The sequence below is a fragment of the Globicephala melas genome, chromosome 15, assembly GCF_963455315.2.
Source record: "Globicephala melas chromosome 15, mGloMel1.2, whole genome shotgun sequence".
In the NCBI taxonomy this organism is placed as follows: Eukaryota; Metazoa; Chordata; class Mammalia; order Artiodactyla; family Delphinidae; genus Globicephala; species Globicephala melas.
Window position 1 is genome coordinate 59,830,023 of NC_083328.1, and position 26,654 is coordinate 59,856,676.

The 26,654-nt window shown below is 53.2% G+C and overlaps 1 protein-coding gene across 4 annotated transcripts in view; it reads left to right on the forward strand.

The window, feature by feature from the left end:
- HM13 (histocompatibility minor 13) overlaps positions 1–20,773 on the forward strand; it is a 41,304-nt gene extending 20,531 nt beyond the window's left edge. Inside the window, exons 5-13 of one of the 4 annotated variants that reach the window (XR_004034039.2) lie at positions 608–693; positions 786–911; positions 1,738–1,795; positions 4,909–4,992; positions 10,299–10,335; positions 12,719–12,821; positions 17,534–17,619; positions 19,309–19,511; positions 20,364–20,773. Coding sequence is in view for 3 of the 4 variants with exons in the window: in XM_030830977.2 (XP_030686837.1) it covers positions 608–693; positions 786–911; positions 1,738–1,795; positions 4,909–4,992; positions 10,299–10,335; positions 12,719–12,821; positions 17,534–17,619; positions 19,309–19,455; positions 20,364–20,463 (827 nt within the window). In the remaining variant the exon portion in view is untranslated. The remainder of the gene's footprint in view (positions 1–607; positions 694–785; positions 912–1,737; positions 1,796–4,908; positions 4,993–10,298; positions 10,336–12,718; positions 12,822–17,533; positions 17,620–19,308; positions 19,512–20,363) is intronic. The other 3 variants (XM_060284438.1, XM_030830977.2, XM_030830976.2) reach the window with 3 other exon arrangements.
- Positions 20,774–26,654: the final 5,881 nt, after the last annotated feature.

Genomic DNA, 26,654 nt, shown 5'->3' on the forward strand with positions numbered 1-26,654 from the left:
AGGCTCCCCACCAGAGCACCCTGGGGTCCTCCTGCCTGCTGCTTCTCCAGGCCTCCCTCTCTTACCTTCCTCCTCCTGTGCTGTTGACACAGCGCTGCCAGCAAGCTTCTTGATTCCTTTGGTGGCACAGTGGAAAGATTCCTGAATGAACTGGGACCTTGCAAAAGCCTTGGGCTCGGTGCAGGCAGCATTGATTGAGCACCCACTGTGTGCAGGCTCCATGCTGAGCGCTGGGTAAGGGCCGTCTCACTTGCTCCCCACAGCAGTCCTATCAGGGAGGTGCTGTGATCCCCTTTTTACAGATGAGGAAACTGAAGCTCAGAGAGGGAACTGCCTCCCCCGAGGCCGCCCAGCTACAAGCACAGAGCCCGTGCTTCCAGCACCATGAGCCATCTCCCACTGACCCTGTGTCAGGCCTGTGTGCTCTCTGGGCCTCCATTCCCTCCTCTAGGAAATTGGAGGGGCTGGGTGGGGGGGCTCCAGTGAGCACCCCCGACCTGTGGATCTCTGACAGAGCCCACAGCCATGCCCTCCTCCGTCCAGGGGCTGACAGGTGGGAGGGGCAGCCCCGCCCCGGGGAGTGGACTTACCCGGCCTCTCTGCCCAGAGATCATCAACTATGAGTTTGACACCAAGGACCTGGTGTGCCTGGGCCTGAGCAGCATCGTTGGTGTCTGGTACCTGCTGAGGAAGGTACGTAGCCAGGGCCCAGGGCAGTGTTGGGGGAAGCGCCTGAGGGGCAGGTTGGGGGCAGGAGAGCTGGACTCACTCACATCTTTCCCCAGCACTGGATTGCCAACAACCTCTTCGGCCTGGCCTTCTCCCTTAATGGGGTGGAGCTCCTGCACCTGAACAACGTCAGCACTGGCTGCATCCTGCTGGGCGGGCTCTTCATCTACGATGTCTTCTGGGTGAGTTGGGCAGGGACGCAAAGGATGTCTGGCTACCGGGCCCCCTCGCCGCCTCCTCCCCTGTCTCTGGCCCAAGCAGCGGTTGTCTGATAGAGGGAAGCTGCCCTGACCTGGAAGTAAGACCCCAGAGCACGTCCTTTCTGGGCCCAGTGCCCTCAGCTGTGGAATGGATGAGAGAGCAGAGTCCTCACTTGCTGAGAGCCCACCCTATGCCCAGGGCTTTCCAGCCGCCCTCTCTTCCTCATGGTGGCCCCAGCAGGGGTATTGCTTATCCTGTGTCTCTCCGGCAAGTGAGCTGAGGCTCAGACGTTGAGGCAAGTGTGGTTAAAGCAGATGAGTGGACGCTGGTGAGCAAGGTACCGACTGTGAGGACGTAGGCTGCGTGCCAGCCCTGGGCTAAGAGACCTGCCACACTCACTCTGAGGGGCCCCGCTGAGGGATCGAGGGCAGCCTGACTCAGGCACCCTTTCCGTGGCCTCAGGCAGCCTCTTTTCCCCTTAAGTACGTGGTGCTGGAGGACTTTCTCTCTTGGGAGGGGCAGACCCCTGAACTAACATAGGATGCCTGGCCGGGGGCATCAGAGGCCCTTTACCAACTCCTTGGAATTGCCCCTCGTTGCTACCTAGAACAAGGAACCCCGTGAAGTGTCCACATGGCCAGTGTCGGTGGCCACCTCATCTCAACTTCACATCTGCGCTGGAGCCCTTCCTGGCTCCCTGCCCCTTTCCCGCCCGTCCCAGGCAGCAGCACGTTGAGAAGCCCAAGCACAACCATTCCTTCCCACCCAGCCCTCACCTCCCTCCAGACTCCTCTCTCCTCCTCCTAGGTATTTGGTACCAATGTGATGGTGACAGTGGCCAAGTCCTTTGAGGCACCAATAAAATGTAAGTGACCACCCCACCATGGGGAGCCCGTCTGCCCCCACCCTGGTGGCCCATCCCCTCGTGGTCCCTGTTTTGGTCCATACCCTCCCTTAGCTCTTCCTTCTCCAAGCTCCCCTGTGTCTCCAGCCTGGTTTCCTTCTCCCCTTTGATTCATCCACTGTGTTCTTGCACAGCCATCCTCCTCCCAGGCCCTGGCCTCCAGCCGTCTGGTCACAGTGCATGGCTCTGTGGGACGCTGTGTGGAATGGGGGTGAGCACAGAGAGGGGTGTCTGACACAGCCTGTGCAGGGCAGGCAGGGGCCTCCAGAGGAGGATATCCCCCACGCCAAGACCTGGAGCCCTCTCCCTGGATCCCTTTGGCACATAAATCTCAGGTGCTGTCTGCCCCACGCCTCTCACACTGCCCTGATTCTGTTCTTCAGTGTATCCATTGTTATAAATATTAGAAAGCCCACCTCCAAGCATCTGTAAAGAACGTGGAGACTTCCTTGGCGGTCCAGTGGTTAAGACTCCGCCCTTCCACTGCAGGGGGAGCGGGTTCAATCCCTGGTCAGGGAACTAAGATCCTGCATGCCGTGCTGCGTGGCAAAAAAAAAAAAAAAAAGTGGAAATGTTGTTACTTCACACTGCAGCAAGCCCAGTGGCAGAGCATCTAGAGTTGGGTTTCTGACCCTCAGTGGCGTTGCCAAGAGCCAAGGTCACCTCAGCCCTCCACCCCACCATTCTCAACATGTTCAGGGGCAGAAGGGGGGAACTTTATGTCTCTCTTTCATCAGAGAGGGGTGTTTTTCCCCCATCCCCCCTGTAGCCTCTCTCATATTTCACTGGCCAGAATTGGGTCACAGGCCCAATTCTGTCATTCATCATCAAGGGGGATGGGAAAAGCATGATGAGCTTGGAGTTTAAGCCTTAGACTAATCAGGAATCACCTCCTGGCATCACAAGACCCAAAGAGGAGGAGCGGAATCAGTCAGACATGATGGAAGGGAGCAGGGGGATCCTGTCAGGAAGACGTCACAGCTCCACAAGGAGTGCTGCTTGGGCAGCGGGCCGATGGGGTGGGGTCAGCCCCAAGAGTGAAGAAATGACTGTCCTCACGGTCTGACTCTCCCCTGATGCACACAGGTCCTCTCTGTGAGCTGGAGAGAGGCTGGTGGCCACTCGTTGTTCCTAGCTGCCGCAGTCGCAGCTTAGCGACCCTAGAGGAGAACAAGTTTCTCCCAGCTTTGGCTCGGACGAACCCATGGAGGCCAGCCTGGCCCGTGAGCTCAGCGTTCCAGCCGGGAGTGGTGGAAAGGCCAGGGTCACTGCCCTCTCCAGTGCCGGAGGGCAGAGTATTTGAATCAGCAGCCTCCCAGAACCAAGGGTGTACGGTGAGGGCAGTTCTTCAGAGCAAGAGAACAGATGCTGGGCAAGCCAGAAAGAAGAGCAGCTGTGCCCTACGTGCTGTGATGGATGAAGCCAGCCAGGGTGTCAGGAAAGCTCTCCTGGGTCACGAAGGATGAATATGTGTTTACCAAGCATGCAGGGGCAGTAGGGGCATTTGAAAGAGAGAGTACAGCTTCAGCCAAGGGCTACAATTAGGAAAATGCACGGAGGGAGCAGAGAATCGGGGAGGGAATGTGGCTGAGTTTAGGGGAGCAGCAGAAAAGAGGCCGGATATGGGGAAGCCAAGGATGGCATGTCAAGGAGCCTGGACACTGCCCAGCAGGCAGTGGATGAGCCCTTGGAAGACTCTGAGCAGGGAAATGACAGTCACCTCTGGTTTCTGGTGCTTGAAATTTGGTTTTCTGGCTTGGGGAGAAAGTCCGTTGCCCTCCACTGCTAGGAGTAGAGCTCAGAGGCAGTCTAACAGAGTGGTTAAGTGGACAGATGCTGAAGTCAGGAGGCCTGGACTTGAATCCCAGATGTGACATTCGCTGGCTGCGTGGCCTGAGGGAAGAGGCTTCACCTCCCTGGGCCCTGGTTTCCACACCTGCCACTCAGAATTGAATGGTACCAGGTTTGGGAGGATCAGATGAGGAGAGCTGTAAATCACTTGATTGTGCATTCAGGGCAGGAAGAAGCAAGCAAGGAACGGCCTCTGCAATTCATTAGGGAAGCACAAGCTTGCCCAGAACCCCCAGCTTACCTCTGCTTACATACCAGTGGCCAGAGCTGGGTCACGTGACCACTCCTAGCTGCCAGGGAAGTCAGGAATTTGGGGACCAGGTTGTCCTGATTGTCTTAGCCTTATGCCACACTTGATTCATCCCCTGGGAGGGCGGCCACACACAAAAGCAGGACTGGGTTAGTAAAGAAGGCGTGACGTTAACAATGTGTGCAAATCACCTAATCCTCACCACAGTCCTGTGGGGTCAGTTCAGCTGTTATACCCATTTTATAGGTGAGACAACCAAGACCCAGAGCAGTTAAGTAAACTGTGCAGTCACACAGCAGAGCCAGGATTCAGACCCACACAGTCTGACCCTGAAGCCCATACATAACTGCTCTCTGCTCCAGGCCCCTATGGATGAAATCCAGCTACAGCTGCCCCTTGCCATAACTGGACATACAGGGAGGCATTTCTCTCAATCTGTATTTATCCAAACAAGCTGGCCAGTAGGATTTCTGAGTAAGGAGCTCTAGCAAGGAATTTATAGGTATGTGACCTCTTCACCCTCAGCAGATACAGAAACAGCCTGTAGCCCAAGCTCTCCCTGCTTCAGAACAAGGGTCTGCCCACACCCCAGCTGCAGTGAGATGCATAGCCTATTAGATGCCAGCACTGTGTGGGCTGTTTCATCTTTTATATACTAGGCTTTAGGGTCATTCCCATTTAACCAGAGTTCTGGCTATACAAGGGCATTGAAATTGTATGACATGTGAGTTACAGCTGAATAAAGGCATTAAACCTTTAGCCTAGATGATCCTAGATTCTTCCCTGCTCTAACCAGCTGTGAGTCCAGATGGAGACATTGCCCTTCAGCCCTTCGGCATCCTCTCAGCTCCCCATTCCCATCCCCCCACCCAGAAATGCAAGTGTGTGAGTTCCATACACCAGAGGTGGAGGGCTAGGAGTCAGAGTGAGCTGGGCTCTCACCACCTCCTCGCATCCCTGCCTCCCCCTGCAGTGGTGTTTCCCCAGGATCTGCTGGAGAAGGGCCTGGAAGCGGACAATTTTGCCATGCTGGGACTCGGAGACATCGTCATTCCAGGTGACCACGCTGAGGTGGGGGCCACAGTGCAAAGGGTGGAGGGGGCTTCCCTGGAGAAGGAGGAGTCCTGTGAAACACAGCCTTACCCACCAGGAGAGGGAAGGAGAAAGCATTAGGCTGGGAGATACCCCCGCCCCCTGCCCAGGGGTCTGGTGAAGGGGTCTACCTCAGCACACATTGTGGAGTGCCGGTCCTGGGCCAGGCCATGGGCTGCACACTGGAGGGACAGGGTGAGCAAGACTGCCCCTCATGGAGCTTCTGACTGGGTGAGCAAACATTACTCAGGAACTACAGAAATAAAGGTATATGACAAACTGCAATACACTCTAAACAAGCACCTTCTGTGGCAGTGTTGAAGGAATCTGATCCCCTCACACACTTGCATGTGTACACACCCCTTCCCAATGTTTTCAGGTGACACAAATGTGCTAGAACTGCCACAGGTCCTCGTCTCCCCAGTGCTGGGGGGGCTTCAGGGAGAACGTGCACTGTGTGTGGACACGGGGCACCATGGCTGTGGGCTCCTTTGTCTGCAGCGTTAGCGGAGGGATGGGTGGCACGCACCTGCTCGACTGCACAAGCTGGCCTTTGAGCCCATTATCCGTGTGTGGGTGGTAGTCAGCGTACCTGTGGACACAGGGACAGGTGCCCTGTGTGGAGGTCTGAGCCTGGACATACATCCCTGGCGGCCTGCAGCCCGAGCTACCTGGGGGCAAAGCTGAGCTCCCTCTCTGAGGGCAGCTGAAATGGCTGAGGCTTGGATTCTGTGTGTCTGCGAGATCCAGGCCTGGTGACGGGCACGGAACATCCAAAGAGCATTCTTACTCCCCTAATCCCAGAGGCTCAGAGTCAGAGGGTTAGAAGCACCCCTGGTGCTTGCTTAAAAGAAGAAAGTTTGGAACGAATTAAAAGCCACTTTATTTTCCAGTGTAGGACATAATAGCAATTCTGCTAGTAAGCTGGGATGGTACAGGCACTGTGTTGTGATACCTTCCTTTTGTGATACGTATGATGGTGAAGCAAAGGCTTTCTCTCTTGTGCCAGTGAGGAAACTGAGGCTCAGAAATGAAGGGACTTAAGGTAAATTCACACACTAGGAAGCAAAAGGGCCAAGACTCAGACCAGGTCTCTCTGACTGCAAAAAATGTTATATTATCAGAACTGCTTTTATGACAGTAATAACAATAAGATAGTCCCAGAACTATCATTTGTCAAGCACCTGTTGTTGGCCAAGCACTATGCTGGGTGTTTTCTAATATGTTATCTTTGCTACTTCTAGCAGCCCGATGAGGTAGAGGGTATTTCCATGTTACTGATGAGGAAACTGAGGTTCAAAGAGACTTGCCTAAGGCCGTGGGGCCATGGTCTTGAAGCCAGGTGTTCCCATAGCTTGTGGTGCTGGGAGGAGGGACTGAAGAAACTGAGTCCCATAAAGCATTCGTCTCGCCCTGCGGGGGAGGGTCTGTCACAGGCACCTGCAGACTTCCCCATTGTCCTTGTTGGGTGGTTCTGGGCTTGAGGCCTGCATGGGACATCTCTGCATGTCCCCATATTCCTGTGTCTCTGAGTCTTTTCAGCAGTCACAATCAGTGTGAGTTATTGCACCCTCACAGAGCCTCGGGGATGATCTTGAGGGAAGAATGGGTTGTGGGCTGTTGCTTTGAGGATGAGTTGCATGATTATGAGTAAAAGCTCTTGGGAGCTCTGGCCCATGGATTAGTTGAAGAACAGTTGTAGAATTCAGCTGCCAGGGGCCACTGGGTTCCCAGTTTTTTTTCCAGAACGGCAGCATTTGTCTGTTCTCACCACCCACCAGCTCCCTACTCACAGTCCTCAGTGGGGACTAACTCATTTTCCTCTTTGAAATTAATCACATGTTGCCAGTCAGTGCTTCTGATGAGCACAGAATGTTTTGGCTACTGAGAACCTGCTGTCAACTGAATGAGGCTCAGCCCTGCTCTGTCTGAGCCCCAAGATAAGTCAGGGAGACAGACACACAGATGGACGTGTGTGCAACATGCAGAGGCCGGACTGGCTGGCTGTGTCTCAGGGACTCAGGTTTCCAGCGTGACTGGGCTTGGTTCTGAAGTGCAGATAGTGCAGTGGGTGGACAGAGTTCACCGTCCTTGCCTCAGCTCCTGCAGAGCCTCCGGTGGGCTGCTTGCTCCTGCTCTTTCTCCCTGCAGCCAAGCAACTGCCATGGAGGTTTTTCTCAAAATCTATTTAGGTTATTCTCCCACTTAGAATTTTTCCGGTGTGTCCCCTGACTTCCACTCCTCGTACCCATGGAGCCCTGCATTGCATGGTTGGTCCATCCCCAGCATCTCCTGCTCTGGGCTGCAGCCTTACTGACTCCTTGAGCCCTGCCACACCTCCTGAGCCCTCTTTCCTCTTTGCACACGCTGTTCCCTCTCCCTGGCAAGTGTCACTTCCTCAAAGAAGCCCTCCTTCCTCCCCACCTCCCCGCAGCCTGGGTCTCATCCCCTGATAGACCTTCCCATGACACAGGAAGCACCCTTTCACAGGCAGTCTTACATTGATTTTATTTTTTAACATCTTTATTGGAGTATAATTGCTTTACAATGGTGTGTAAGTTTCTGTTGTATAACAAAGTGAATCTGCTATACATATACATATGTCCCCATATCTCCTCTCTTTTGCATCTCCCTCCCACCCTCCCTATCCCACACCTCTAGGTGGTCACAAAGCACTGAGCTGATCTCCCTGTGTTATGCGGCTGCTTCCCACTAGTACCTGTTTTACATTTGGTAGTGTATATATGTCCATGACACTCCCACTTCGTCCCAGCTTACCCTTCCCCTCCCCGGGTCCTCAAGTCCATTCTCTACGTCTACGTCTTTATTCCTGTCCTGCCCCTGCGTTCTTCAGAGTCTTTTTTTTTTTTTTTTTAGATTCCATGTATATATGTGTTAGCATATGGTATTTGTTTTTCTCTTTCTGACTTACTTCACTCTGTATGACAGACTCTGGGTCCATCCACCTCACTATAAATAACTCAATTTCGTTTCTTTTTATGGCTGAGTAATATTCCATCGTATATATGTGCCACATCTTTATCCATTCATCTGTCGATGGACGCTTAGGTTGCTTCCATGTCCTGGCTATTGTAAATAGAGCTGCAGTGAACATTGTGGTACATGACTCTTTTTGAATTATGGTTTTCTTAGGGTATATGCTCAGTTGTGGGATTGTTGGGTCATATGGTAGTTCTGTTTTTAGTTTTTTTGGTTTTGGGGGGTTTTTTGGTTTTGGTTTTGGTTTTGTTTTTTGCAGTATGCGGGCCTCTCACTGTTGTGGCCTCTCCCGTTGCGGAGCAACAGGCTCCCGACGCGCAGGCTCAGCAGCCATGGCTCACGGGCGCAGCTGCTCCGCGGCATGTGGGATCTTCCCGAACCAGGACACAAATCCGTGTCCCCTGCATCGGCAGGCGGACTGTCGACCACTGCGCCACCAGGGAAGCCCTGTTTTTAGTTTTTTAAGGAACCTCCATACTGTTCTCCATAGTGGCTGTATCAATTTACATTCCCACCGACAGTGCAAGAGGGTTACCTTTTCTCCACACCCTCTCCAGCATTTATTGTTTGTAGATTTTTTGATGATGGCCATTCCGACTGGTGCGAGGTGATGCCTCATTGTAGTTTTGATTTACATTTCTCTGGTGATTAGTGATGTTGAGCATCCTTTCATGTGTTTGTTGGCAATCTGTATGTCTTCTTTGGAGAAATGTCTGTTTAGGTCTTCTGGCCATTTTTGGATTGGGTTGTTTGTTTTTTTTGATATTGAGCTGCATGAGCTACTTGTAAATTTTAGAGAATCCTTTGTCAGTTGCTTGGTTTGCAAATATTTTCTGCCATTCTGAGGGTTGTCTTTTCATCTTGTTTATGTTTTCCTTTGCTGTGCAAAAGCTTTTAAGTTTCATTAGGTCCCATTTTTTTATTTTTGCTTTTATTTCCATTTTCTAGGAGGTGGGTCAAAAAGGATCTTGCTGTGATTTACGTCATAGAGTGTTCTGCCTGTGTTTTCCTCTAAGAGTTTTGTAGTGTCTGGTCTTACGTTTAGGTCTTTAATCCATTTTGAGTTTATTTTTGTGTATGGTGTTAGGGAGTGTTCTGATTTCATTCTTTTACATGTAGCTGTCCAGTTTTCCCAGCACCACTTATTGAAGAGGCTGTCTTTTCTCCATTGTATATTCTTGCCTCCTTTATCAAAGGTAAGGTGACCATATGTGCATGGGTTTATCTCTGGGCTTTCTATCCTGTTCCATTGATCTATATTTCTGTTTTTGTGCCAGTACCATACTGTCTTGATTACTGTAGCTTTGTAGTATAGTTTGAAGTCCAGGGGCCTGATTCCTCCAGCTCCATTTTTCTTTCTCAAGGTTGCTTTGGCTGTTTGGGGTCTTCTGTGTTTTCCATACAAATTGTGAAAATTTTTGTTATAGTTCTGTGAAAAATGCCATTGGTAGTTTGATAGGGATTGCACTGACTCTGTAGATTGCTTTGGGTAGTATAGTCATTTTCACAATGTTGATTCTTCCAATCCAAGAACATTGTATATCTCTCCATCTGTTTGTATCATCTTTAATTTCTTTCCTCAGTGTCTTATAGTTTTCTGCATACAAGTCTTTTGTCTCCTTAGGTAGGTTTATTCCTAGGTATTTTATTCTTTTTGTTGCAATGGTAAATGGGAGTGTTTCCTTAATTTTTCTTGCAGATTTTTCATCATTAGTGTATAGGAATGCAAGAGATTTCTGTGAATTAATTTTATATCCTGCTACTTTAGCAAATTCATTGATTAGTAGTTTTCTGGTAGCATCTTTAGAATTCTCTATGTATAGTCTCATGTCATCTGCAAACAGTGACAGCTTTACTTCTTCTTTTCCACTTATTTACACTGATTTTTGTTAATGTTCGGTCAGCATGCCCTGCCCCCTCGGCTGGGCTCTTGAGAGCAGTGGTTTTGCTTCCCCCTGTACTGCGTATAGTGCCTAGTGCTCAGGCACCCTATAAATGTTTGGGAGGGTGGGCCCAGTGTGCCACACTGTGGTGCTCTGAGGTGCCAGGTCAGCGTGGTCCCAGACCAAAGCAAAATCCTGGGCCCGTCTCATTGTTCCAGGTGGCCTGAAGGTAGAGGAACGGGATTTCTGCTGGCAGTTCGCAGCGTCAGCCACACCCTTGGCCCCTGTTGATTGCTCCGTGGCTGAGAACAAGTGGGGACCCAGTTGCATATTAGCTGACTACCCTGCTCCTCCTCTACCACTGTCTAACCTGGCTTTCTCCCCACAGGAATCTTCATCGCCTTGCTGCTGCGTTTTGACATCAGGTAAGCCGCTTAGGCACCCTAATGCTCAGGTTCCACAAGTGAGGGGCCTCCCCTGGGCAGGGAGGTTCTCTGGGGACCACAGAGAACTTGGGACCACAACTTCCACCCCCACAGCAGCCAGGGCAATTCCAATTTTATCTGCGTTTTGCATCTTGAGGTTCTAAGTGTTCAAAGAGCCTGGAGAGGGTGGGGGAGGTATGAATCACAGAGTGAGATTTAAACCCAGAGGGTCCTGGTGGTACCCATAGAGCTTTCTTACCGTGTGTTCTTGGCAAGTGAACTGACCTTTCTGAGGGAAGGTTTCTCATCCTTAAGTTAGTAGTAAACAGGAGCTCCTGCCCGGGGCTGACCGAGAAGATGTGGAGGGAGTGCTGAGCACAGGCTGACCTCAGCGGCTCCCAGGGAAGTCCAGCTGCAGGCACCGTCATCATCATTATCGCTCTTTATCAGCCGGGGTCAGGTCACCGTGTTCCAGCTGCTCTAGCTGTTCCACGCCCTCTCCTTACTCAGACATTTTCAGTCCGTTGTAGAAAGCACAAGGGCAAGGGAAGGGGGCCAAGTTGAGCCACCCCTTAAAACTCAGAAAAGGTCACACCGAGTTAATGCACCTGGTCATCTGGGCCCGCCACCAGTAGGTGGTGCTCAGCCTTCCCAGTGGAGGGCTTGCTGTGTGTGCACTTAATTTTGAGGTGGTTTATGAACTTTTCTTAATCTCCTTGTGCCCAGTAGTTGCCAAAACAGCAATAGTGTTGCAAGTGGTCGTGAGAAGCTCAGTGCCAGTGCGTGGAAATCCAAGTTGCATGTGAAACTTCAACTTTTGCTCACTGACGTAGATCTGGGTTATTTGGGTAGTACCACTGTGGAGCCTTTGGAAGGGACCTGGCCAGTCTGTAAGTAGAAGCACAGCTGTGCCAGCTGCTCTGCCCCTAGATGTTCAGAGGTAATACAAAGAGCAACCCACGAGAGTCTCCCGGCCATTTGCTAGAGATACAGATTCAGCTGGCAGCACCTTTGGAGGAAGGAGCTCATTCCTGGCCTGGACTTGCAGGATAAGCAAGTCCTTCCGAGGTGGTTCCAGAATCTGCGTGACATTCCCAAAGGGAATCCGTTACCCTCCAGGCTGCACAACAGGACAGGTCTCAGTGTACTTGCAGCTCCAGGCTCAGAAGCCGCCAGGGTAAGGAGGGAAGGGCATCAGAAGTACTCATTCATTCCACAGATGTTGCTGGACACAGGCAAAGGTCCTGAGCTGCCATTGTGAAAGGGCATCAAGTGATGGCAGTGCCAGGTTGCACGGGTCAGCTCTTCTGAAGCTGATCTTGGGTGAATCGCCCAGAAAGCCACTGGCATTCTATCCATGTAATCAGCATCCATTCAGTATTACTGAGGTTACTGAGCTATTAGCTCCACTGCGCTTAGAAGAACTTTGCTGTGCAGTTTCTGTATCAGTGTTCAGTTTCTGTATCAGTGTTCCTCAGAGCATGATCCACCTGTATCAGATTCAGAATGCAGAGCCCCAAACCAACAAGGACCTACTGTATAGCACAGGGAACTATACTTAATATTTTGTAATAACCTGTAAGGGAAGAGAATCTGAAGAAGAATATATATATATATATATATATATATATATATATATTTATATATATATCTGAATCACCGTGCTTTCCACCTGAAAGTAATTATATTATTATATCGTATATTATACATATAATAATAATACGTATTATATATATAATACGATATATATATCATATCATATATTATATATGATATTATAAATCAACTATACTTCAATTTAAAAAAAAAGCCAAAAATAAATAAAGTTATTACAAAATTAAAAAAAAAATGCAGAGCCCCAGACCTATTAGATCCAACTCCCTGGAAATTGGACCTAGAACTCTGGGTGTTTCTTTTGTTTTGTTTTTTGGCCATGCTGCGTGGCTTGTGGAATCTCAGTTCCCCGACCAGGGATTGAACCCGGCCACGGCATTGAAAGCCCAGAATCCTAACCGCTAGGCCACCAGGGAACTCCCATACAGCTCTATTTTTTAACATGCTGTCCAGGTGATTTTTCTGCTGGCCTGAGCTTCCTAGCCACTGTTCTAGGTTATAGCACTTGACATTCAGCAACCACTAGGGAGATGGCTCGTGGTTTTCCCATTTTGCAGATGAGTAAACTGAGACTGACAGAAGGAAAGTGACTGGTCCAAAGACACTTAGCTGGGGCAGAATCAGAGTGCATGCTCACCTCCAAGCCCCCGGCCCAGAGCTCTCAGCCACCCCACACAGCCTCCAGGGTCTTCCCCAGCTCCCCCCCTCCTCACTGTTGCTCTGCAGTGCCTCAGTCTCACCCTCCTCTCTCCCCACACCATCACTGAAGCTTGAAGAAGAACACCCACACCTACTTCTACACCAGCTTTGCAGCCTACATCTTCGGCCTGGGCCTGACCATCTTCATCATGCACATCTTCAAACACGCCCAGGTGAGCATGACTGTCCTCGGTGTATCGGGAGTGCTTTCACTGCAAGTGACGGGCACATACTTGTCCCACATGCAAGCGGTCCAGTGGTGTAGAGCAGGCGTGTCTGTACTTCTCTTGGCCTTTTCACCTGTGGTCGTTGCAAGGTGACTGCCCTCCTTCAGGCAGCACATGCACACTGGTGGCAAGGAGGAGGAGGAAGGATGCCAGCATGCCTGTCGCCTTCATCAGGAAGATGACACCTTTCTCCGAGTCCTCTTAGCAGATTTTTGCCCACATCTCCTGGGACAGATCAGTGTCCCTGGGCCCCAGCTGTAATGTGGCCATGGCTTCTCAGCCTCGGTAGTGGGAGCGGACAGAAGAACAGGATCAGGTGGGTGTTGGGGGTCTCAGCCCATTGTCCACCCACCAGCTAAGTGACAGGATGTCAGGGCCCCCCTTCCATCACTTCCCAAGCAGGCCAGGCTCTGCCCCCTTCTCCCACCTAGATGGGTACTGAGCTGCCACAGAGTGAACCAGGCTGGGCTGGGGCTGAAAGCTGTCAGTGTGGCCTGGAGAAGAGGAGCTGGGCAGGGGAAAGCCAGCAGACAAGGTTGCTCTCTACCGGAAATAAGAGCACTCCCCATGTGTCAGGCTCTGCTCAGTACTTCAGGAGGATCCTGTGAACAGATGAGGGAACTGGAGTTCAGGTGCTATGTGGCAAGTGTGTGGTGGAGCCAGGATGCAAACCTGTGTCACGTGAAGACCAAGCCCAGGCTCTGAACCCCCAGCCATGGGAGAGGCAGTGTGGAGTGGAGGCCGAGGGAGCCCTGGTGTGAATCCAGGCTCCACCATCTGCTTTTGCAGGACTCTGGGCAAGTTGCTGAAGTTATACTCAGGATTCCTCACTGATTCGTGAAAACGGAAAATGAGGATAAATAATAGTAGCCACCTTGGGGTCGTCTGAGGGTGAAATGAGTTAATATAAGTAAAGTGCTCAGAATTGCCGGCCCAGTTAGCATTACTGTACCCCCCTCCACCCTCCCCTCCTCCCCCTCCCTTCCCGCTTCTCCAGGGCACCGGCCACAGGGAAGCCACATTTAAATTAATCACAAGAGCTGCTGGCCAGTTACTCTGTGCCAGGCACTGTGCTAAACCCTCTCGCTCATTAACTCATTTAGTCCTTACAATATTTTTATATCTACAATGTCTGTGAAATTGATACTTACGTTTTACAGAAGGTCCAAGGTCCCCTGGCCCATAGAGAAACCAAGAACCAGTGGGGAAGCACCTCTCATTCACTTCTACCCCAAATGGCCTTGGAAGCTCCGCAAGCTAAGAGGGACATGCCCTTGGCAAAGAGGGCGCAGAGAGTGCTTGGGCCTCCTTAGCGGTCTCGTCTCCAGCTGTCAGTCCCGCGAGAGTCCAAGCCCAGAGCTATTCCACAGAGGGCCACCAGGTGGCAGGCTTGCCTTCTGCCTGGGCTAGACTCAGAGAAGGCTCCAGTGGGAGCTCTCACACAGGCTCAGGGCAGAGGTGGGAGAGGTGGTCCTCTCTGAGGGAGAGAGAAAAGGAGCCTTCCCTGGGTGATGCAGCAAGTCAAGCTGAGACCTGGCTGGAGCCCTAGACTCCTGGTCTCAGGCCTCTGCTACTCCCCAGCAGCAGCCCAGCTGTTCTCAGTCACCCACACGGGCTTCTCTCTGAAAATCTTTTTTGGGATGGGGATTGGGACACAAGAGAAACCTGTTCTTTGAGCTCCTTCTCCCTCTCCAAGACATAGGCAGTCCCAGTGCGAGCAGTTCCCTATGTAGGGGTCACTTCTGCCTCTGTGTTCCCATTTGGCTTCTATCAAAAATGCACTCCAGGGCTTCCCTGGTGGCGCAGTGGTTGAGAGTCCGCCTGCCGATGCAGGGGACACGGGTTCGTGCCCCGGTCCAGGAAGATCCCACATGCTGCGGAGCGGCTGGGCCCGTGAGCCATGGCCGCTGAGCCTGCGCGTCCGGAGCCCGTGCTCCGCAATGGGAGAGGCCACAACAGTGAGAGGCCCGCGTATCGCAAAAAAAAAGAAAAATGCGCTCCAAGCCAGGACTAGCAGCCTCCTAGAAAGACCTTTAATGATGATCAGGTGTCCTCATCATACGGACGGAGAGGGAAGCCCAGAAAGGAAAGTGGTTTATCTGTGGTCACACAGCAAAGCCAAGGCAAGATGGAGAGGCAGGAGTCCTGACCCCCAGCTCACTGTCCCAAGCTGTACATCCCATCCTCTCCTTAGCACTGACTTTCTCTGGAGAGGTTCCCTGGTGCCTTGAGAGGAAAAAAAAGAATAGGTTTGTATCCCTGTGATACTAAGCAAACTCAGTTCTTCCCAAAGGAGCCCCTCAGGGCTTCCCTGGTGGCACAGTGGTTGAGAGTCCGCCTGCCGATGCAGGGGACACGGGTTCGTGCCCCGGTCTGGGAAGATCCCACATGCCGTGGAGCGGCTAGGCCCGTGAGCCATGGCCGCTGAGCCTGTGCGTCCGGAGCCTGTGCTCCGCAACAGGAGAGGCCACAACCGTGAGAGGCCCGCGTACCGCAAAAAAAAAAAAGAGCCCCTCAGTTGCTGTCAGCTCTTAAGTGAGGCAGGCCATGGTGGGGCCAGAGTTCTACGCACCCTCCTCCTGGGAAGCCTTCTATTTGGCCCAGCCTGGCCTTGGTGAAGAAAATATACTGGACTTAGAGACAGAGGAACCTGGGTCTGTATCCTGACCAACTGTGTGATTTAGGGCAGATCCTTTTTTCTCCTCTGATCTTCAGTCTCTTCATCTATAAAAGTGATCTATTTTTCAGAAATTAAATTTTAATCAGTTTGTATTTGTTTTATTTTTATTTCATTAATTTTTGCTTTGCCTTTATTATTTTCTTCCTCCTTTGGGGGTGTTTATTTTATTCTTTTTCTGGCTTCCTGATTTGAAAACTGAGATTGTTTCTTTCCAGTCTTTCTAGCAAATATACTTAGGGTTACAGATTTTCCCCTGAGTACTGCTTTGGCTGCCTCTCACAAGTCTTGGTGCACGCCTTTGTCGTTGTGATTTCTATCATTCTTGGCCCAAAGCCTATCTCATAGCAAAGACCTGATGCAGGAGAAGAAGCTCAGCTGCCCAAGTTCAAATCCCAACTCAGCCACTTAACACCCTGTGTGACCTCAGGCAAGTCATTTCCTTCTGAACCTTAATAGCATCATCTGTAAAACTCAGATCCAAATGATTAGGGTGTTATTAGTTTCAAGGATAACATATATGAAGTAGGATAGTTCACAGCTCACCCATGGCAGGAGCCAGGAAATGGTCTGATGGTCAGCCTCAGGAGACTGGAGCCGTGTTCTCTAGCCAGGTGTTGGCTTTGCCTTTGGAACGATGTCTCCTTCACCCTCACCCTAGTTATCTCCAGGACACCCCCTTAATTTTGTGAGCATCTGTGAGGAAGCCATTGGCTTGGTATTTACCAGGCCCTCTTTTGAGTACCAGGAATACAGCAGTGAACAAGACAGCTGTGGAGCCTGCCCTCATGGAGTTCACAGCGTAACAGGAGAGAAACTCCAGCCTATAATGGCACAGGGATGTTTCAGTCCAAGTTGCCAGAGAATGTTGTGAAGAATTGCAGGGGGAGTGGGGGAGCTGAGAGTATGCAGCAAGAGGGCCTGACTCCATGCAAGCAAAGGCTGCCCCACAGAAGTAACAGCTGAGCCGAGGTCTGATGGAGGAGGAACCTAGGCACAGGTGGGAGAACATCCCAGAAATGGTACATGCAGAGGTCCTGTAGCTTCAGGTGACAAGGAGGACCAAAATGAGGCCAGTGTGGCCAGAGTAGGGCAGGGCAGGTGAGGTTGGAGAAGGAAGCAGGGGTCACATCTCATGGGGACTTCAGGCTGCTGGGAGCATTGGGGGCCGTGGAGGGTTGATCGGTAGCATGAGGTCCAGCTTTCAGATGCTGCAAGGAGAAGAATGGTTTTGGAGTCTGGGGGGTGCCCAAGTTCAACCTCCAGTTTGCCATTTAGGCCTCCAAGGCCTGGGCTACCCCCTCTCCTCCCGAAGCATCAGCCTTCCTTCCGTACACAAGGAGGATGGTCACAGCGGGTGTGGAGATGGACTGAAGCGCTCCCCAGAGGCTGAGCTCGGTGCACACAGTAGGTACTCTGGGAGCAGGGCCTGTTAGTGAAACTGTCCCGTCCTCCAGACCCAGCTTCGCCAGGCGTTTCCTCACAGGCTCCAGGCCCAGACCACCTGGGCGTGAATCCCGGTGGAGCCAATGACCTCAATCCAGGCCACAGAAAGTACTCCATCCATAGCAGCTATGTCGTAATCGTTGTCATTCTAACAGCATCTCCTGGAGCGTTGTTAAAAGTGCAGACTTCCAGCCCCAGACCTAGGCAAGCAGGGTCTCTGGGAATAGGACCAACTCAGGAGGTTGCAAGTTTGAACCTGATGTCCTGGGCAGTTGGGATGCTGCCATCCAGACTCATGGGCGCCCTTAAAGCCCTGCATACTTGAGTTTCTTTGGGTTTCTTGTGTTCCCTCCCAGAGAAGAACCGCCCTGGTCTGGAGTCAGGAGCCCTGGGTTTGGGCCCAGCCACTGACTTGCTCTGTGAACCTGGGCAGTCAGTGTCCCTCAGTCACACCGGGAGAGGGTTGGGGTGATGGGCACAGCCCTGAGCGTGTGCCCTGCCCATCACTGCCTCACCAGCCTGTGTTCTCTCTCAGCCTGCGCTCCTGTACCTGGTCCCCGCCTGCATCGGCTTTCCTGTCCTGGTGGCACTGGCCAAGGGAGAAGTGACAGAGATGTTCAGGTAAGAGGCGGCAGGGGGCACAGGTGCACCTGCAGGCAGCTAGTGGAGCCTGCCAGGGCTGTTGGTACATGTCTCCAGGGGAGCACTGTTCCCACCACCGGCCTCACCCCTCGCCCTTTCCACCAGCACATGGGTGCCAGACCCGTGGGCACCAGCAGAACCCTCCTGGGGGCCAGGAGCCAGGGGAGGGCAAGGCCTTGGGGCTCTCGAGGCAGCCCCCACACCCAGATGCCAGCTGAGTCTTGAGAAGGAACTGGCTGGTGTAGATTCCCCCCCAGACGGCCCCACTGTGGGGAACCCTGCGTTCCCATTCCTGACTCTGCTGCCATGTGACTTCAGGCGTGTCCTTCCCCTCCTCCGGCCTCAGTTTCTACATGTGAGTAATAGAGGGGACCCTAGTGTGATGGAAATGCCCTGTTAGAAGTCAGGTGTCAATCCCCATCCAGTCGCCTCTGTGGCTGTAACCCACAGCTAGCTGCTTTCTCTCTGTCTCAGTCGCACATATACCCCTTGCCCATGGCCATCCGCACACCTGCCACACCGATGATCAGCCCCACCCTGACCCCGAGGCCTGCATGACTCCGACAGGTGTCTGCTCCCCAGCAGCACTGACCCCGCCCGCCAGGGACCCAGAAATAGCTGCCGGCTGCAACTGAAGCTGCCCACTCGGGCCTCCCACCAGCTCCACCTGCCTGGCCGAGCCTTCTGCGCACCTGGCTGCCTGCAGGGGGACCTGTGACTCACCCCTCCCCCGTACCTGCCTCTGCCCTTCCTAGGAGCCCCAGGCTCCCAACCTGCCTGCTCGTGGCTCCCGGCCTGGCAGAGCCCTGTGGCCTCTGAGGCAAGGCTGGGGGCAGATCTGGGGGAGCTCTGGGGGCAGGGGTGGACCTGAGCCCTGAGCTCAGTCCCTACCCTCACCCTCGGCTCCCAGCCCCCACTCGGGGCCACCTCCCCAGCCAGGACAGAGGGTGCCTGCCTTTAACCACTTGGTGCTTTGTTTCTCTAAATGTTCGCCCACATGGGCGCCCCACCTTTCTGTCCCCCACTCCCCAGGAGGTTCTTAGATTGAGGTGATAAAGCAAATGGTCTCTCTCTTCTCTTTCTGCCCATCTCTCTCCCTAATTCTCCACCTTACCTTTGGTTTTACTTTTCTTTTTATTGGCACTCTCCCTTTTTTTAAAAAATTCATTTACTTCTTTTTAAATAGGTAACACATGCACATCGGTCAAAATTCCACAGCATGAAAAAAAAAATTCCATAGCATGAGAGGGACAACCCCTCAGACCTCAGCCACCCCCAGAGGCCAGCTCTGTCCCTGGACGTTCAGAGACATCTCTGCACCTAAAAGCACATAATGTGTGTACACATTCTTGTGTAGATGGTGGCATTCTCGGAGCATTCTACATCTTGATTTTTCCCACAAGGGTGTATCTGAGAGATGTTTCCGCAGCAGCACGTATACATCTAGGGCATCCTAGTTCTTCTGCAGAGTGTCCCCCTATGTAGGTGCATCTTTTTCTCTTTGTTCTCCAAGTAACACTGGCTTCTTTCCACAGAGCCTGAAAGTGCAGAGATAGATAAAATAAGACCCAGTTCTGCTCCCTGCTCCTTGGAAGAGAAGTCTCTGTCCTCCCTTAGTCTCTTCCTCTCCATCTCTTTTTTCTGTCTCTCTGTCTGTCTCTCACACAGCTACGAGTCCTCAGCGGAAATCCTGCCTCATACCCCGAGGCTCACCCACTTCCCCACAGTCTCGGGCTCCCCAGCCAGCCTGGCGGACTCCATGCAGCAGAAGCTAGCTGGCCCTCGCCGCCGGCGCCCGCAGAATCCCAGCGCCATGTAATGCCCAGCAGGTGCCCACCTGCCCACTTCCCCCCACTGCCCTGGGGCCCAAGGTAGGGCAGACACCCCAGCTCCAGTGTACAGGGCAGGGAGGTTTGCCAGGGACAGGCGGCAAGAGGCAGCTCCTCCACCACCACCAGGCAGTCACGGTGCCCAGCCGCAGGGTGGGGGAGCAGGGCCTCAGAACCCTGGTGTCCTCACCAGTACGGTGGGACTCATGTGAGAGTGGGTGTCAGCAGCCCTTGTCATGCAGCAGTAGACACCGTTACCACTCTCCGTATACCGTATACATATAGCCTTGGGCAAGTCACTTTCCTCTCTCAGAAACCTCTCTGTCCATCTGTAAGCGGGCACGTGCCTGCCTTGTGTGGTTGATCTGGTAAGGAAATGTGAGTGTTGTCCTTGGCGTGAGCTCACTTGCTCAGTAAGTGGAGCCCATAGTAAGAGTTAAGCAGGGTGTCCGCCTGGGAGAGTGGCACCCTGCCCCTTGCCAGCAGAGCAGCCCCCTGCCTGCCCGCACCCCTGGGGCTGAACTGGTTGACTCCTGCCGTGTGCCCTGGGAGGCAGCGCATCTCCCGTAGCCTCATCCTGGCTGCCCCTTTTTTCCCCCATTCTCTCCAGTGGAAGGTTCAAGAAGCTTAAAATTGGCCTTCACAAGCCCAAGTCCAACCTCTCCCGTTTGCCGCTGCCCTTGCCACCTCTTGGCACCACCAGGCACAGAGAAAGCGGAGCAGGCAGCCTGTCTGAGGAGGGCGCACAGTGGGGCCGGGCCAAGTCCTGGAAGGTGCTGGGCCAAGGATGTGCGCGCCCAGGGGTTTCCCCGCGATGGTGGGAGGTGGGGCACAACGATTCTGCTCTTCCCTCCTCTAAATGTGTCGTCGTTGTTGTTTTGTTCTTTTGGTCAGTTATGAGGAGTCAAATCCAAAGGATCCAGCAGCAGTGACAGAATCCAAAGAGGGAACAGAGGCCTCGACATCGAAGGGGCTGGAGAAGAAGGAGAAATGATGCGGCTGGTGCCTGACCCTCTGAGGGCCAGACACACGGGCCCACACGGCCGCAGTCCTGCTGAAGGGGAACGGCAGCTCCAGGAGAGGGGCAGGGGCAGCAGGCTCCCTCCAACAGGGCCTCCGGGGCCTGGTTCCCTCTCCGCCATCTCTGGCCTCGCTCTGCCTCTCCCCATCCCTGCCCGCAAAGGAAGCCCCCAACTGCCCCCACCCCCCCAGGTGCCAGGTGGGAAAAGTGGGTCTGATTTTTAGACTTTTGTATTGTGGACTGACTTTGCCTCACATTAAAAACTCATCCCATTGCCCGGGCAGTCCACTGTGCTTCTGGAAGGTTCTTACCCAGTATCTTACAATGGGTTTACTAGGTCTCACCTTCCCACCCAGGGACTTTTCTGTAAGGAAGGGGACTGTGGACCGTCGCAACCTGTGTTGAGGCCCTGACCTCTGGGCCCCTCCTTCCTGTATGCCCACCCAGCGCCTGGCCAGTATGCCAGCTCAGCGCCCCCAGGATACCCTCTGGCCAGAAGAGGGGGCCCTCGAGCCCTCTCCCCTGCCATCCAGTTTTCCTGCCACGCTGCTCCCAATACTTGGGGGCAGTGAGGGTGTGGACAGGTGCTGGATGCATTACCTACAGGCGGAAAGGTTTGCAGGGAGGAGGCCGTGGTACCAAAAGGCTGACCTGACTCAGCAAGGGGATCATTATCTGCAAAGCCAGGGAAATGGGCAGGGCCGTGTGAGCCCCAGGAAAAAGTTTGGATTTTATTCCCAGGATGGCAGAAGTCATCCTCTGTGATCCTGATGTCCCCATGGCTTCAGCTGGAGAGCACTTGGACGCTAGGTTGCCCTAGAGATGAAGGCCCCACCGCTCCCATTCTGCCCATTCCTGAGATTCTTCCCAAAACGACTACTAGAAGGCCAGAAAGATCCTGATTCTAGGAGCCGCCCCCAGGGCCCCTGGAGAGGCTGTGGGGTGGGGGTGGAGGGACTGGGCCCAGTGCTTCCGAGAGGCCATCCAGGCCCGATAGCTGAAGATCCCATAGCTAGGGTTTCTCCAAGGTTTGCTGAAGACAGCAGCCCTGGCCTGTAGGAGAACCCCCAGTGGACCAAGCCAGGGGTGGGCACAGCCCTCATCTGCCTGCTTAGGGTGGGGTCACTGGGTGGAGAAACTGATGTGGGGGAGGGTGGCCGCTGGCCCGAGACTCGGACCTTCAGCACCCCACCCAGAGATCTCTCTTGCCTGACCTTCAGGTTTAAAGGCTGAAGATGACAGGGGATGCCAGACAGTTTGGAGCTAAAGCACAGGTAGGAGCAGAGAAGGGGAGCTGTTACATGTACCGAGCACCTCAATACAGGATTTCACTTAATTCTCACGCTCAGGCTGTGGGTGCTAGTATAAGCCCCATTGCACAAGTGAGAGAGTTGAGGCAGATTACCTAATAGATATGGATTTGACCTTGAGCCATCTGAATCAAATTCCAGAGTTCCTAAGGACTTTGCAACTCCTCTGCAGACCCTTGGGCCTGATCCCTACCAGCTTCTCTGGGCCTTCTGGAAAGGAGGGGTAGGAAATCTCAAAAGCCTCTCCCAGTCCAGGGGGTCCCTTTCAGGGACTTCTCGTATCTCTGCCGACTCCAGCCGCCTCCAGAGGGGAGGCCGTGTGGTCCTGGAACAAGGCCACTCTGAGGGCGGAAGATGGGGCAGGCAGCCCAGGCACACAGCACGGTTGGTTCTGCAGCCCGGAGCCCACAAAGGCCTCATTGAGTCACCGCCGGCCCCCGGCGGAGGCTGAGGTGGCCGTGGCGCCGGGCGCCTGCCACCTAATGGCCGTCCTGGCCCGGCCAGATGTTCCACAGACCTCGGCAGTGGCCGGCCAGGGCCCGCCGGCCAGCCGGCACCGCAGAGGCCACTCTAATTCCAATTAACCAGCTTCAGCTGAGCAAACAGCGGGCAGCGGTGGCCCAGCCCGGGCGGTAGGCCCGGCCCGCAGAGCCTCGGAGTCTAGACTCCAGATGTGAACCGCCACAGCCAGAGTCCCATGGAAAAATGGCACCAGGCCGGGCGCGGATTGGGTCCGCACGCCGGAGGGGGGGGTGGGCACGGCCCTGGGTGGGCCTAGTGCCAGCCTCACCCTGGAGTGGGAGTGGGTTCTTAGGAAACTGCTCCAAAGCCCCCATATTCTGCCCCTGATTTGTTAGGTGTCCCTCTCTGTGGCCTCAGTCTCCCTTGACTATGGTAGGTGGGAGGGGTCTAATGTAGGGGAAGGGAGGCCAGCCCTGCCGAGAGCTCCAGTACATTATTTCATTTGTATTTCACGTGTCTAGCATTATGCTATGTATTTTAGAAATATTTATGTAATCGATATAACAGCCCTGTGAGGTAGGTACTATCATTTTTACAGGTAAAGGAAATTGAAGCAGAGAGACATTTAAGTGCCCAAGGGGAGGATTTGAACCCAGGGTGCCTGGCTTCCAGAATCATGATATTCACCACAGGTGGTGTTGTTGCAAGTCAGGATGCTAAATTCCGGGTTCCGGTCTTGTGGTGGTGTTGGAGGAGAGGGTCAGCGTCTGACAGCAGGGCTGCCTACCACAATGTGACGGGCAGGCCTACCCACTCTGTCCTGTTTCCTCAGCTGTGAAATGGGTAAGACCCTCCTGGGTGGCTCCAAATCTGGGAGTAAAGCCCTGAGATGCCCTTTTGGGGCTTCAGCACCATCTATGAGCTGGGCATCGGTCAAGCCGCTAGACACAGCAGGGAACACAGGGCAAGCGCGGGTTCCCCAGCTGACCTTGTGATCAGGGAAACAGACTTGAAACGGCTGAACAAATGGATAATGTCAAGTCAATGATAATGTCAAGACCTCAGGCAGGAAAGGTGCCACCGGCCCCACGCCAAAAAAAGGGCAAGACTTGCCCGGGGTCTCATAAGGAGTGGAGACCAGAGGCGGGGCCTGCTGCTCCCTGCCCACCCGGCTCTCCCACCGCTAGGATTCCCTCCACGTTCCAGGCCGGGTCGTGGGAGGCGGAGGTTGGGGAGGAGGCAGCATCCTGCCCGGGTGCGTCAGGAAGGGCCGAGCGGGAAGGAAGGCACCACCCCCACCCCCGCCGCGGCCACACCTGGTCTCTCCAGGCGGGCAGGGGGGCCCGGGCCGGCGCTTGGCTCCAGCGAGTCTGGGCCGCCTCCCCGCGCCGCCCGGCTGGGGCCGCCAGATGGGCCGGCCGCCCGCCCAGCTACGCAGGCAGGAAACAGCCACCAGGGCTGCCAGGAAGGCGGACGCGAGTGGCGAGGCGGGGCCGAAGTGGCCCCGGCCCCTGAGGGGAGGGGTCAGGCGCAGGCGCGGCCAAGACCCTGTAAGCCGTGGAATGCCGACTCAGCCGCCTACATATCAGGGTTTCCTTGGGCAAGTCACTTCTCTTTTCTATCCCCCAGTTTCCCCACCAGTAAAATGCGTCTGCTTATCCCAGCTCTTTTCTTATCACTGTGTGACCTCAGGTCAGTTTCTTTCCCTTCTGTTCCTTGGTTTTCTTACCCAGAAAATGGGGCAACAGCGATGGGCCATCTCCACTGAGATAAAACTCTGGGAGGGCTGAGCCTTTGCTTTCCTCCCCACCGTTGTAACCTAGCATCTGGCCCAGTGACCTAAAGAGTGGCACTCAGTATTTGTTGAATGACTTGTTGAATGTCCCAGGTCTAGGACAATCCTAGGGGACTGGCACATAGAAAGCACTTCATAAATGGACACACTCACATTGCCTTGGGTCTGCTGCTTACCCACAGCGTGGGTTCAGGCAAGCAGCTTCCGGTACCTGAGCCTCAGTTTCCTCGTCTGCCCCACGGGTGGCTGTGAGGATTTAATTGAAATAATCCATGGAAATAATCCATGGAAAGCACATACAGCAGGTCCCCAATAGATTATATGTATGGAAGAGTCTACAAGATGTGTAAAAAGAGATACTAATTTGGGTAAATTTGACGACAAGAAAAATATGAAGGTGGCTTGGAAGGAAATTTTTACTGTACATGTAATCTTTTGTATACTTTGTATTCTTTAATTTTTGAATTTTTCAAAGACAAATACAATTGAAAATAAAAATAAATCCATCCCTGGCAAAAAGAAGTATCAGCTATTATCTCCAACTGTCAAAGGAAGCCCCTTAAACTCAGAAAGGGTCCAAAACCTTTCTGAGTCACAAGGAGCTGGGAAATGGCAAAGATGAGATTTGAACACAAATCTGTCGGACTCGAAATTAAAAACAGAGGAGTGAGGAAAGGAAGCTCATTTAGCCTTCATTACTGTTTCCAAGAGAGGATCCCTGTCTGAGTAGAGGGAAGAGGCCAGCAAAGTGGAAAAGAGTGAGAGGTAAGGAAAGGCGAGCAGATCTCACAAGGCCAGGCCGTGGAGCTTTGGCTTCATTCTGGAGGCGTTGGAAGCAAAGGAAGGATTCTGAGCCGGGGAGTGACATAGTCCTTTCTAAGCGTTAAAATTGGGAAGGCCTGGAAGCCAAGGATGGGGCCCCAGGTCAGTGATAGTGATGCGCTGAGTGATAAAAGGGCAAGGGCCCCGGGGGCAGATGAACAAGAGAGATTGAGAAATCAAAGCAGGCCAGAGAGTGGACCCACGGTCATCCAGATATCCCTCAGCAGCATGGCAGGGCCATGAACCCACGTGTCCCAACTCTACTTACCAATTTCCTCTTCCTTGGAGGTTGTTCAACCCATACCACTCCCACCCTTAAAAATGTCCTAAGACCCCTGAAGGGGCCCTGAGTCTAGTCTGGTGCCAGGAAAGAAGCCTAAATTCCCAGCAGCTTTGAGCTGAAGGGAACTAAGGGATGAGAGCATGCTGGTGTAGATAACTGATTGAAACAGCATTTCCTCCACCCCAGCATGTGCTCAGAGGGAAGGGCCTGTGATCTTGTTTGCAGGCACTTGTGCATATGCCTGATGCCCCCATGGGAGTGCAGTGCTCTTAGTGCAATGTGCAAGCTTTGGGTGTGCCCAAGGCACACATAAGTGCACGGCAGACCTATATGTGTGTGAACCTGCATGTGCTCCAGCCTAGGGGCCTCGTGCACACTCGTCCTTGCAGGCACCCAGGAGGTGTCCAACATGTACTGGGCAGTGTGAACAGAAACCTTCATGGATGGGGCTTCCCTGGTGGCGCAGTGGTTGAGAGTCCGCCTGCCGATGCAGGGGACATGGTTCGTGCCCCGGTCCGGGAGGATCCCACATGCCGCGGAGTGGCTGGGCCCTTGAGCCATGGCCGAAGAAGAACAGCAGCGCCATTATTGAGCATTTAGTGTGTGCCAAGCACCATCCCAAGTGTTTACATCCTCCATGTGGTAAGTCTCCATCATACAGATGAGGAAATAAAGGCACAGAGAAGGGAGCTGCCCACACAGCAACCACGAGCTTCCCCAGCTCTGAGTTCACATGAGGCCACCACCCCCTTGTCATTTTTCATGTCATTCAAAATTCATTTACAAAAACCTTTTATTATCTAGAAGTTACATCCATGCCTTGTAGAAAATTAGAATATGTGTTTAAAAAAATGGGAAAATACAACAGCGTATTCCTGCCACCCAGAGATTACTGCTGTTAACAGCTAAACATAGATTTCAGGGTTATTTTCTATTATGTATTTTTTAGCACAAATAATATCTATAGTGCAAACTATTTTGACATCTCTTTTGTTTCCGTAGTTGACAATCTTCCCCTTCTCACTTTGGTCAGGTATCATCTTCTGTAATACCCAGACAGCATCCAACCTCTTTGTCATTTTAAGGCAGACCAGGTGAGACAAATAAGCCATCTGCATATGAAGGCGGACGCCTGAGAGGCGGATGAGGCCCGCTGGGGTCAGTGATGGGCCCTTCCTCCCCACTGCACCCTGCCCTCCTGTGGAGGGGCCCAGACCCTTGCCCTCCTGAGACAAGCTATTGGGGAGGGTGGGCGGCGGCAGAGGGGACCAAGAGAAGGCCCAGCCCTCGGCACTGCATTCTGGGCCTCTCCATGTGCCCGTGCCCCGCAAGTAGGCACCCCCCTTGCTGCTAAGAGCTGCATGCCCACCCCCACTCAGGCTACCCTAGGGTCCAGCTGGGGCCCTGGAGTGGGGAGGGGAGGTGGAGGCACACAAGACACATGCGTCAAAGGTGTGATGGGGCGTGGGGCGTGGGGGATGGGGTTGGGGGG